The sequence below is a fragment of the Coregonus clupeaformis genome, chromosome 11, assembly GCF_020615455.1.
Source record: "Coregonus clupeaformis isolate EN_2021a chromosome 11, ASM2061545v1, whole genome shotgun sequence".
NCBI lineage: Eukaryota > Metazoa > Chordata > Actinopteri > Salmoniformes > Salmonidae > Coregonus > Coregonus clupeaformis.
In genome coordinates, this window is record NC_059202.1 from 20,553,310 (window position 1) to 20,566,262 (window position 12,953).

The 12,953-nt window shown below is 42.9% G+C and overlaps 1 protein-coding gene across 11 annotated transcripts in view; it reads left to right on the forward strand.

The window, feature by feature from the left end:
- LOC121576511 (arf-GAP with coiled-coil, ANK repeat and PH domain-containing protein 2) overlaps window positions 1–11,623 on the forward strand; it is an 89,994-nt gene extending 78,371 nt beyond the window's left edge. For 10 of the 11 annotated variants that reach the window (XM_041889703.2, XM_041889704.2, XM_041889702.2 and 7 more), the window contains 2 exons: window positions 720–781; window positions 8,713–11,623. In XM_041889703.2, coding sequence (XP_041745637.2) covers window positions 720–781; window positions 8,713–8,819 — 169 coding nt within the window. In that variant the 3' untranslated portion in view covers window positions 8,820–11,623. Of the gene's footprint in view, window positions 1–719; window positions 3,974–4,009; window positions 5,299–8,712 lie in introns of those variants that run through there. The other variant, XR_006661557.1, reaches the window with a different exon arrangement.
- Window positions 11,624–12,953: the final 1,330 nt, after the last annotated feature.

Here is a 12,953-nt window from a genome sequence, read left to right on the forward strand (position 1 = left end):
TGTATTCCCAGTCATGTGAAATCCATAGATTAGTGCCTAATGAATTTATTTAAATTGACTGATTTCCTTATATGAACTGTAACTCAGTAAAATCTTTGAAATTGTTGCATGTTGGTTTATATTTTTGTTCAGTATACAGAAATAATAGATACATAAAGTGCATTTACTTTTTATGGTAAAACAATTTGCCTTATATTTGTCAATTGATCTCAAATTCAAAATGGTGGAGTATTGAGGCAACATTTTATTTTACCTTACAACGTCCCAATTCATGTTTTGGGGTACTTTTTACCCCTTTTTCTCCCCAATTTCGTGATATCCAATTGGTAGTTACAGTCTTGTCCCATCGCTGCAACTCCCGTACGGACTCGGGAGAGGCGAAGGTCGAGAGCCATGCGTCCTCCGAAACACGACCCTGCCAAGCCGCACTGCTTCTTGACACACTGCTCGTTTAACCCGGAAGCCAGCCGCACCAATGTGTCGGAGGAAACACCGTACAACTGGAGACCAAAGTCGGCCAAACCCTCCCCTAACCCGGACGACGCTGGGCCAATTGTGCGCCGCCTCATGGGTCTCCCGGTCGCGGCCGGCTGCGACCACAGCCTGGGATCGAACCCGGGTCTACAGTGACACCTCTCGGGAGGCCCTGCTTCTATATGTCGAAAGGTGGGTTGGATAAAGATGACTAAATGAATGTCTCCCCGCTCTCCTTTCCCCAGACTGCGATTGGCCAAGATGAACGAGGAGATGCGGGAGGCGGAGGGGCCCTACATGCAGTCAGGTCAATATTCTACCAACAGCCCCACAGAGATGCAATACAGGAAGTGCATGCAGGAGTTCATTTGCCTGCAGTTGGCTGAGCCTTAGAGATCATAGAGCCCCAATACACAGACAGGAGAAGCAACATACCTTTATTAAGCAGGCATTTGGCCCTGCGATGTCCTGTGTTGTTCAATACCCACTTTATTAAGCAGGCATTTGGCCCTGCGATGTCCTGTGTTGTTCAATACCCACTTTATTAAGCAGGCATTTGGCCCTGCGATGTCCTGTGTTCAATACCAGCCAGGTGGTGAGCGAAGCTGCATTTTGTGTTTAGAGAGAGGTGCTAGACTTTTATTTATGTGACCAACCGGGGTCAAAGACAGCCGTAGAGCCATTGTTTTGACTATTGAACAGCTGTGACATAAACAGTCGCTGGTCCTCTGAAGTCATGGCTGTTGTTTCGTCTGTTCCGACTTTTGTCTTTTCCAACTTTCAAACAATAGCCACGTCTTTATTAGCTGTGATGTCGAAGAGCGCTTTGCAACAGAGGTTGTCATTATATCGAACAGCAATGCTACGTCAGTCTTGACTAACAGGAAGTAATCCTGACTTTGGAATGCCAGTTTTCACCATCAGGCTGTTGAGTGGCTAGCCGTGTGTTGCCATGCACCAGGTGTGATGATTAGTGATTTACCTGAGGGAATATTTATGCACATTCCTGGGATGCTTATGCAATATTTCAGTGTGTTACATGTTTGGTTTCCACAGTGAGTCTTCACCTCCCCCTTTTTAAAATACCTTTTCTTCCTCTCTTGTTTGAACTGTTTACCGTTACAATGATGAAGTATCAATCTTGGTACATGTTATGTAGGCATTTTACTTTTGTGGGGGAAGACATATTTTTGAAAACAGTTGCTTTTTTAAAAATAACAATTGGAACCATATAATCGTAAGATGTCATTGTAAATGATGTGTTGTACATAAATATACATACATTTCTATATCATATACAGTATAAGCAGAATAGGAAGTAAAGTTGAGGGAGATTCTCTGAAGGCGTAAGGCGACTGTGCTTGCATCCTTGTCTTTGTGTGTTTCTGTATTGTGTTGTATTTTCTACACCTGTTTTTAAGAGTATTAAGCTTTGATTGATTGTTAGTCTACCTGGCTACGGTATAGAACATTTACCCCCTCTGGGAATCCTGTTCTTTGTCTGACATTTGACATTGAGACCACCCTTAAAGGGATACTTCTGAGACCACCCTTAAAGGGATACTTTGGGATTTTAGCAGAGGCCCTTCATCTACTTCCAGAGTCAGATGAACTTGTGGATACCATTTTTTATGTCTCTGTGTCCAGTATGAAGGAAGTTGGAGGTAGTTTTGCAAGCCAATGCTTACTAGCGTTAGTGCAATGACTGGAAGTCTATGGTTATCTGCTAGCATGCGAAGTATTCCTTTTAATGTTAGCTGAGACTGGTAAGGGTGTGAATTTTAAGTTTAGACAAGGGATATCATGGTGGTAGAGGGTACCAAAAAGGAAGGACAATAGTATAGAAAAGTATCTACAGCATTTTACCACATAGTTATATAATTAACTTAAACCTATTGGATAAAAAAAAAAAAAAGAGACTTTCTCTAAGAATGTGAATATAGGACAGCGTGAAGCTCACTCAAGTATTGTTGGTAAATAATGAATGAAATGTACCCCTCTTCATCCTTTATGCTTTCATCTTCTCCATCGCACAGTCTGTGCCCCTGGAAATGCGCCTGGGCCTGATGGGTAATTTAAATGGGCACAAAAAGCACTTTTTATAGTTACTGACGTATCAAAGCTGTTTCTAGAAGTCCATACAAGCCAAGATGCCCCCTAGTGCTTCCTGGGTATCGGTGTTACATGACACTGGCTATGTGGCCAAAGGGGATGGATATCAGCTGAAAGAGAACACGCTGGCCCGATCGCAAATCGACCCCTACACCCTGTGCACTTGTGAAGATCTGAGAGGATTTGATTGGTGTAAGCAATATGCTAAACATAGGATTTGGGTTTGGGCCAGAGACTCCATGTCTCCAGTCAGCCATCTTACTGTATGTTGAGCCAGTTGGACAGTTCAGAGGCAAGACATTGGTTGTTCATATTATGTCAATGGTGGTCTCATGGACCATGGAGACCAGCCAATGGTGATGCACGGAGGAGATTTGGATATCAGTTTAAATATAGAGATTTTAATGAATAGTGCTGTTCCTGAAAAGTCTTGTCTAAGGCTAGTTTGTAATAGGTCTGACAGGGTGAGGAAACAACTAGTTTATAGTGGGTCTGATAGGGTGAGGAAACAACTAGTTTATAGTGGGTCTGATAGGGTGAGGAAACAACTAGTTTATAGTGGGTCTGACAGGGTGAGGAAACAACTAGTTTATAGTGGGTCTGACAGTGAGGAAACAACTAGTTTATAGTGGGTCTGACAGGGTGAGGAAACAACTAGTTTATAGTGGGTCTGACAGGGTGAGGAAACAACTAGTTTATAGTGGGTCTGACAGTGAGGAAACAACTAGTTTATAGTGGGTCTGACAGGGTGAGGAAACAACTAGTTTATAGTGGGTCTGACAGTGAGGAAACAACTAGTTTATAGTGGGTCTGACAGGGTGAGGAAACAACTAGTTTATAGTGGGTCTGACAGGGTGAGGAAACAACTAGTTTATAGTGGGTCTGACAGGGTGAGGAAACAACTAGTTTATAGTGGGTCTGACAGTGAGGAAACAACTAGTTTATAGTGGGTCTGACAGGGTGAGGAAACAACTAGTTTATAGTGGGTCTGATAGGGTGAGGAAACAACTAGTTTATAGTGGGTCTGACAGGGTGAGGAAACAACTAGTTTATAGTGGGTCTGATAGGGTGAGGAAACAACTAGTTTATAGTGGGTCTGACAGGGTGAGGAAACGACTAGTTTATAGTGGGTCTGACAGGGTGAGGAAACAACTAGTTTATAGTGGGTCTGACAGGGTGAGGAAACGACTAGTTTATAGTGGGTCTGACAGGGTGAGGAAACAACTAGTTTATAGTGGGTCTGACAGTGAGGAAACGACTAGTTTAGTGGGTCTGACAGGGTGAGGAAACAACTAGTTTATAGTGGGTCTGACAGGGTGAGGAAACAACTAGTTTATAGTGGGTCTGACAGTGAGGAAACAACTAGTTTATAGTGGGTCTGACAGGGGTGAGGGAAACAACTAGTTTATAGTGGGTCTGACAGTGAGGAAACAACTAGTTTATAGTGGGTCTGACAGGGTGAGGAAACAACTAGTTTATAGTGGGTCTGACAGGGTGAGGAAACAACTAGTTTATAGTGGGTCTGACAGGGTGAGGAAACAACTAGTTTATAGTGGGTCTGACAGGGTGAGGAAACCACTAGTTTATAGTGGGTCTGACAGGGTGAGGAAACAACTAGTTTATAGTGGGTCTGACAGTGAGGAAACAACTAGTTTATAGTGGGTCTGACAGGGTGAGGAAACAACTAGTTTATAGTGGGTCTGACAGGGTGAGGAAACAACTAGTTTATAGTGGGTCTGACAGTGAGGAAACAACTAGTTTATAGTGGGTCTGACAGGGTGAGGAAACAACTAGTTTATAGTGGGTCTGACAGTGAGGAAACAACTAGTTTATAGTGGGTCTGACAGGGTGAGGAAACCACTAGTTTATAGGGGGTCTGACAGGGTGAGGAAACAACTAGTTTATAGTGGGTCTGACAGTGAGGAAACAACTAGTTTATAGTGGGTCTGACAGGGTGAGGAAACAACTAGTTTATAGTGGGTCTGACAGGGTGAGGAAACAACTAGTTTATAGTGGGTCTGACAGTGAGGAAACAACTAGTTTATAGTGGGTCTGACAGGGTGAGGAAACAACTAGTTTATAGTGGGTCTGACAGTGAGGAAACAACTAGTTTATAGTGGGTCTGACAGGGTGAGGAAACAACTAGTTTATAGTGGGTCTGACAGGGTGAGGAAACAACTAGTTTATAGTGGGTCTGACAGTGAGGAAACAACTAGTTTATAGTGGGTCTGACAGTGAGGAAACAACTAGTTTATAGTGGGTCTGACAGTGAGGAAACAACTAGTTTATAGTGGGTCTGACAGGGTGAGGAAACAACTAGTTTATAGTGGGTCTGACAGGGTGAGGAAACAACTAGTTAATAGTGGGTCTGACAGTGAGGAAACAACTAGTTTATAGTGGGTCTGACAGGGTGAGGAAACAACTAGTTAATAGTGGGTCTGACAGTGAGGAAACAACTAGTTTATAGTGGGTCTGACAGGGTGAGGAAACAACTAGTTTATAGTGGGTCTGACAGGGTGAGGAAACGACTTGTGCAATTACCTCTTGTGGCCACTGGAGAGAGTGCTGGATTTAGAAATCCCCCAATTCACTCTGAGTGAGTGGAATATACAGAGGGATAACTGTTGCGTTTGAGAGGGAGTCTTGCCCATTCACCCTATGAATGGCACACATACACAATCCATATCTCAATTGTCTCAAGGCTTAAAAATCCTTCTTTAACCTGTCTCCTCCCCTTCATCTACACTGATTTGAAGTGAATTTAACAAGTCACATCAATAAGGGATCATAGCTTTCACCTGGTCAGTGTGTCATGGAAAGAGCATGATTTTGTATACTCCGTGTAGATTCAGTCAATGACCATAGATTCTTGGACCTGTAACGAGAAGGATACTTGATTGAATACGACTGTTCATGTACCATTTTCTGTCATGATTTAAATCCAATGTGAGCGATATTTGTTATTACCTTGAAGTCAACAGCAGACGGTCGTAGTAGTGGGGATACAGTAGTGTTGTCTACAAAGACAATGTTTTACACTTTGTTAGTGTACGAATGTGTTGTAGAGATGGGATCCAATTGAAGTGTAGGACGACACTGTTTTGTCAAGCTCTCTGCTCAGTTACTTGTTGGTCTTATTGTCTCTCCCTCTCTCATTGCTTGTCTCTCTACATCTCTCTCATTGCTTGTCTCTCTCCCTCTCTCATTGCTTGTCTCTCTCCCTCTCTCATTGCTTGTCTCTCTCCCTCTCTCATTGCTTGTCTCTCTCCCTCTCTCATTGCTTGTCTCTCTCCCTCTCTCATTGCTTGTCTCTCTCCCTCTCTCATTGCTTGTCTCTCTCCCGCTCTCTCATTGCTTGTCTCTCTCCCTCTCTCATTGCTTGTCTCTCTCCCTCTCTCATTGCTTGTCTCTCTCCCGCTCTCTCATTGCTTGTCTCTCTCCTGCTCTCATTGCTTGTCTCTCTACATCTCTCTCATTGCTTGTCTCTCTACATCTCTCTCATTGCTTGTCTCTCTACATCTCTCTCATTGCTTGTCTCTCTACATCTCTCTCATTGCTTGTCTCTCTCCCTCTCTCATTGCTTGTCTCTCTACATCTCTCTCATTGCTTGTCTCTCTACATCTCTCTCATTGCTTGTCTCTCTACATCTCTCTCATTGCTTGTCTCTCTCCCTCTCTCATTGCTTGTCTCTCTACATCTCTCTCATTGCTTGTCTCTCTACATCTCTCATTGCTTGTCTCTCTCCCTCTCTCATTGCTTGTCTCTCTCCCTCTCTCATTGCTTGTCTCTCTCCCTCTCTCATTGCTTGTCTCTCTCCCTCTCTCATTGCTTGTCTCTCTCCCTCTCTCATTGCTTGTCTCTCTACATCTCTCATTGCTTGTCTCTCTCCCTCTCTCATTGCTTGTCTCTCTCCCTCTCTCATTGCTTGTCTCTCTCCCTCTCTCATTGCTTGTCTCTCTCCCTCTCTCATTGCTTGTCTCTCTCCCTCTCTCATTGCTTGTCTCTCCCTCTATCATTGCTTGTCTCTCCCTCTATCATTGCTTGTCTCTCCCTCTCTCATTGCTTGTCTCTCTACATCTCTCTCATTGCTTGTCTCTCTACATCTCTCATTGCTTGTCTCTCTCCCTCTCTCTCATTGCTTGTCTCTCTCCCTCTCTCATTGCTTGTCTCTCTACATCTCTCTCATTGCTTGTCTCTCTCCCTCTCTCATTGCTTGTCTCTCCCTCTCTCATTGCTTGTCTCTCTCCCTCTCTCATTGCTTGTCTCTCTACATCTCTCTCATTGCTTGTCTCTCTACATCTCTCTCATTGCTTGTCTCTCTACATCTCTCTCATTGCTTGTCTCTCTACATCTCTCTCATTGCTTGTCTCTCTACATCTCTCTCATTGCTCGTCTCTCTCCCTCTCTCATTGCTTGTCTCTCTACATCTCTCTCATTGCTTGTCTCTCTCCCTCTCTCATTGCTTGTCTCTCTCCCTCTCTCATTGCTTGTCTCTCTCCCTCTCTCATTGCTTGTCTCTCTCCCTCTCTCATTGCTTGTCTCTCTCCCTCTCTCATTGCTTGTCTCTCTCCCTCTCTCATTGCTTGTCTCTCTCCCTCTCATTGCTTGTCTCTCTACATCTCTCTCATTGCTTGTCTCTCTACATCTCTCTCATTGCTTGTCTCTCTACATCTCTCTCATTGCTTGTCTCTCTACATCTCTCTCATTGCTTGTCTCTCTACATCTCTCTCATTGCTTGTCTCTCTCCCTCTCTCATTGCTTGTCTCTCTCCCTCTCTCATTGCTTGTCTCTCTCCCTCTCTCATTGCTTGTCTCTCTCCCTCTCTCATTGCTTGTCTCTCTCCCGCTCTCATTGCTTGTCTCTCCCTCTCTCATTGCTTGTCTCTCTCCCTCTCTCATTGCTTGTCTCTCTACATCTCTCTCATTGCTTGTCTCTCTACATCTCTCTCATTGCTTGTCTCTCTACATCTCTCTCATTGCTTGTCTCTCTACATCTCTCTCATTGCTCGTCTCTCTCCATCTCTCTCATTGCTTGTCTCTCTCCCTCTCTCATTGCTTGTCTCTCTCCCTCTCTCATTGCTTGTCTCTCTCCCTCTCTCATTGCTTGTCTCTCTCCCTCTCTCATTGCTTGTCTCTCTACATCTCTCTCATTGCTTGTCTCTCTCCCGCTCTCATTGCTTGTCTCTCTACATCTCTCTCATTGCTTGTCTCTCTACATCTCTCTCATTGCTTGTCTCTCTACATCTCTCTCATTGCTTGTCTCTCTACATCTCTCTCATTGCTTGTCTCTCTACATCTCTCTCATTGCTTGTCTCTCTCCCTCTCTCATTGCTTGTCTCTCTCCCTCTCTCATTGCTTGTCTCTCTCCCTCTCTCATTGCTTGTCTCTCTCCCTCTCATTGCTTGTCTCTCTACATCTCTCTCATTGCTTGTCTCTCTACATCTCTCTCATTGCTTGTCTCTCTACATCTCTCTCATTGCTTGTCTCTCTACATCTCTCTCATTGCTTGTCTCTCTCTCTCTGTCTAACATCACTTTGTTCTATACTGTTTCTCTCTCTCTCTCCCCGGAGTTTGTGCCTTTCCTCTGTTTTCATGTTTCTTTGGGGTGCTGAGGCCAACACAGCTGTATTTTTGTACATAAACCCTGCACTTTAAATACAATACAGTTGGTATCAAAACTCATCTTGTGGGCTTCTTTCTTTCCACATCACAATTCACTGCAAAGAAAGGGCTCCTTGCCTTAGTACTGTTTTAGACCTGCACACTCCTCAAACATTGGTGCTTCCTCTTTCATTCTGACACCTCTTCCTCTGCATAATGCTGTTTCTCCACTGCGCCGCAGTGATGCTTTAAGGTATGGCCAACTTTCTATATTTCTTTCACTCGCTCTTCAAACTTTTCATGTGGCAATAAAAAAAATAAAACATCTTATCTTACCTGTGTTATGTGCATGCGTGTCTGTGACAAAAGTCTGAGCTCTCGAAAGCCTTCGTTTTGCAGGCTTGCATTTTATTATACAATACCAACTTGTTTTCTTCTCTAAGTCTCTGCTAGTGTCTCTGCTAGTATCACGCCTAGTGTCTCTGAGTTGTACTTACACTGTAATGGTTTACTTTGTCCTTGCAGGAGACGAAACCTACCAAGACATTTTCCAGGATTTTTCCCAGATGGCTTCAAACGATCCGGAGAAGCTGAACCGCTACCAGCAGTACGACTCGCAGCAGAGGCCATGAGGGAGGGAGACGACCTGGAAGTCTGGGAAACGGTCTGGGGTTTTTCCTGGTCAGTGTAGTGCTCAGCACCAATATTGGAGCGTCTGTTTCACCAGGACCTCAATGCCGACGGCATCTGTCGTATATCACTTTCTATTGGTTTTAATGGTCTAGAATTTTACATCTAAAGTAAAACATTTATACATTTCATTGAGGCTGGAGAGCTGTGAACTTAAACAATGGTTTATGGGACTCTGGACTGGAGCCCAGTTTGTAATACAGTTCACATTAGGACCTGAATGGTACAGTGTTATGGTTTTTATATAATGTGACAGTTTGGTTCAAAACATAACCATAAACAAAATCAAGTCAAGTCATAATTGTCTATTCTGAATGCATGTAAACCAAATAGACCACTCATCGTACCTTTTGAAGTTTAGTATGCTTTTTACAAGTAGATAATGTTTTTACTATATAGAATAATCTGAATTTATTTGTGCTATCAATTTGCTAAAATCATCCCATTTCAATGTGTTGTTTTGTTGTTGGTCCATAAGCAGCTTTTTGCGATTTTGGCTATGGTAACTTGTTTTATATAGCATTGGTCTGTTGTATATTAAAATGCAAATGAGACTCATTATGTCAAGATGTTAAAAATGAAGGTTAATGTTAATGTTCAACCCCAGGTAGTTGACATATCCTGCCACCTTAATTATTTGCACAAAGTCCCACTTTTCCTCGTCAACACTGTTAAACAACGTTTGTATGGGGAAACTTTGACGTGTGAGTTAATGTACAGTTGGTGTAGAGTGTACATTTTCGCTGAAGTATAGGGTTTGTCACTCTTCCGTTAATGTTGAAAAGCCCTTAATGTGGCTCATGCTTAGATGTTGATAGTGGGTATTTTGGTGTTTTAATTTTTTTGATGAGGCAATACTTTTGTTTTGTGTGATTTTTAGGGGTATAAATGAAATGGTCAGATTCTCCATGTTTGACACCAGGCTAGTTCTTTGTTTGTGAAGGGGGTAATCATATTTTTATTTTTTTGTATAACTTTTTTTTGAGTGAGGAAGACGAGCCTTATGTTGTTTTGGAGTATTTCATATTCAATTTTATTTTAGACGGGAAACAATGACTGTTAAAAGGAGAACAGATTGCATGTTAGGCTCTTTCTGTACATGCATGTTAGGCCCTTTCTGTACATGCATGTTAGGTCCTTTCTGTACATGCATGTTTGAATTTAGGTCCCCATATTGTAGCGTCTGCCTTTTCTGACATGTCTCACTATTTTATTTCAAACATCCTGTTCATTGGATGGCAAAAAACGACTTTACTTCTATAAAAATATACCTTGTTTATTAGTATAGCAGTGTATTAGACACACTAACAAGCATGTACCACCTGACTGGATACATACTACTGTGGCACTGCATTGCAATTACAATATGAGGAGCTCTCTTAAGCCCTGGTTATACCTGGTGCTAACATGTGCCCTTTGTCTTGATCTTGTCCACATTCTGATTGTGTCCACATTTTTAGATCGGTGTAGACGATTAAAGCGACTGATTGTGATCAGATCCTCCTTACTACTTCTGGAGGTGGTCTGGAACGTATTGTATCTGGATATCTAACAAGTGTAAACAGATCTGGATTATCAAACCATTTAAATCGTCCCTCATCATTCACAGGGGGGCACCATTTGACTAAAGGCATCAATATTTAGTGATTGACAGATAGTGATTGTGATCTGATCAAGCTGATTCAAAAATCACATGTAAATGGAAGGGTTAACTAGGGATTTACTTTTCTTGATTTTTATTTGACTCTCACCTGTAAACTCTACCCACTGACCTGTCACCAAGCTCAGCCCACTGACCTGTCACCAAGCTCAGCCCACTGACCTGTCACCAAGCTCAGCCCACTGACCTGTCACCAAGCTCAGCCCACTGACCTGTCACCAAGCTCAGCCCACTGACCTGTCACCAAGCTCAGCCCACTGATCTTTCATCCAACCAATCAATTTGTCCCGACTGCTTCCGGAGGTGGTCAGGAAGATCTGATCAATCTTTTTTGTTTTATCTACACCGGTCTAAAAATGTGGGCAGGATCAGGACAGACGACATGTTAGCACCAGGTATAAACGGGGCTATTCTTAAATACAACATGGGATACAGATCTTGTACAGCTTTTGAATATGCTTAAGAAGTTACATCTAAAGTATAGTACTTGAATCATTAAATAAGCTCTTGTAAATGCTGATAAAATTACAAGATAAAATGGTCTGCCTATACCACTCAGATATGCATATTATCCATGTAATTAAGGACTATTACATTTACTGCAAATCATGGACTGAATTTCTTGCTGAACGTTGAACTGTTTGCTTTGTCGTATTGATTTTATGAAGCAATTTTTCGTTCTGATTGTCTGTTTATTACTGTAATTGTTGTTGAAATTAAATTAATTAAAAGGGATACTTCAGGAACTTAGGCAATGATACCATTTTTGTCTGCATCCAGTATGAAGGAAGTTAGAGGTAGTTTCGCGAGCCAATGCTAACTAGCGTTAGCCGCAATGACTGGAAGTCTATGGCATCTACTAGGATGCTAGCAGTTACCATAGACTTCGTCATTGCGCCAACGCTAGTTAACAACTTCCTTCAAACTGGATGCAGAGACATAAATGGAATCCACGAGTTCGTCTGACTCTGGGAAGGCAGATAAAGGACTTCATTACCAAAGTCCTGAAGTATCCCTTTAAAGGGCTTTACTCTTATACACAAAATGTTGCTTGGCTTCCATATTAAATATCCTGTCCTCATTTCATCCCTGAAGCATAGATGTTATCGGATCCTTCTGAGAAATGTTGCCCCCTCTTCCATGCAGAGTGCTTACCTCATGAAGGATTGCTGTTTCTACTTCATGGAAGTCTGGCAAATATACTGAACAAAAATGTAAACGCAACATGCAACAATTTCAACGATTTTACTGAGTTACAGTTCATAGAAGGAAATCAGTCTATTGAAATAAATTCATTAGGCCCTAATCTATGGTTTTCACATCTGGTCAGGGGCGCAGCCATGGGTGGGCCTTGGAGGGCGCAGGCCCACCCACTTGGGAGGCAGGCCCACCCAATGGGGAGCCAGGCCCAGCCAATCTGAATTATTTTTTCCCCACAAAAGGGGTTTATTACAGACTGAAATACTCCTCATCAATCATTCAACCAAAATGTATCTTCAGCATTTAACCTGTTGTGGAAATTCTACACAGGGATACTCTAAGTCAAACTGAAATGAATAATTCTTTATTAACAGCATGCTGGAGAGGTCACAGTCAAACTTAGATGCATAAAGTCTGAAGTGAGCTTTTCTGGGGCAGTCCCGTTAGTTCTCTTATATACTGCAGACAAGTTATATTTGCATGATTTAACTTATTCATCATTCATAATTAATTCATCATTAACGTTTGCTTCATTCATCTGACAGACCAATACCTCACGAGGCTTCTTCTCTCTAAGCTGAGACATCTTACGTTCTCAAAACAAGGGTCTGGGCGTATGGCCAAATTACAGATACTGATAGTGAGGATTTGTTCAATCAGTCACTTGCATGAACACAGAAATTGGTTATTAGAAAAGCACAGACATAAAATGTTCCAGCACAAATCCAACCCCTCTGAATCAGAGAGGTGTGGGGGGCTGTCTTAATCGACCTTCACGTCATCGGCGCACAGGGAGCAGTTGTTGTAGGGGGTTATCTGCCTTGCTTAAGGGCAGAACGTCAGATTTTTCCTCCTTGCCGGCTCAGGGATTCAAACCAGCAGTTATGTGACCATGTTTCAAAGCATTGTCCTGGGCCACCACAATACTCCTACCCTGGTCACATAACTGCAATTGGCAATGGAAAACATCTGGCGTGTATGCCTGAATCTGCTATTTAAGATCCTGTAGACTCGGACTCAGCCTGTACCTGTCGAGGTCCAGACTGGTCGTGGTGGTAAGGCCCCAACTGTCCAGTCTGTACCCAGCCACAGGGCCTGGATCCTGGGCTTTTTTCTGGGAAGTCTGTGGTGGGCTCCCCTGCAGAGAGGCGGAGGGCCGCTGCTGGAGACGTTTCCCCTCCATAAAAGCGCAAACGCAAAGAGGCCAAGCTCCATT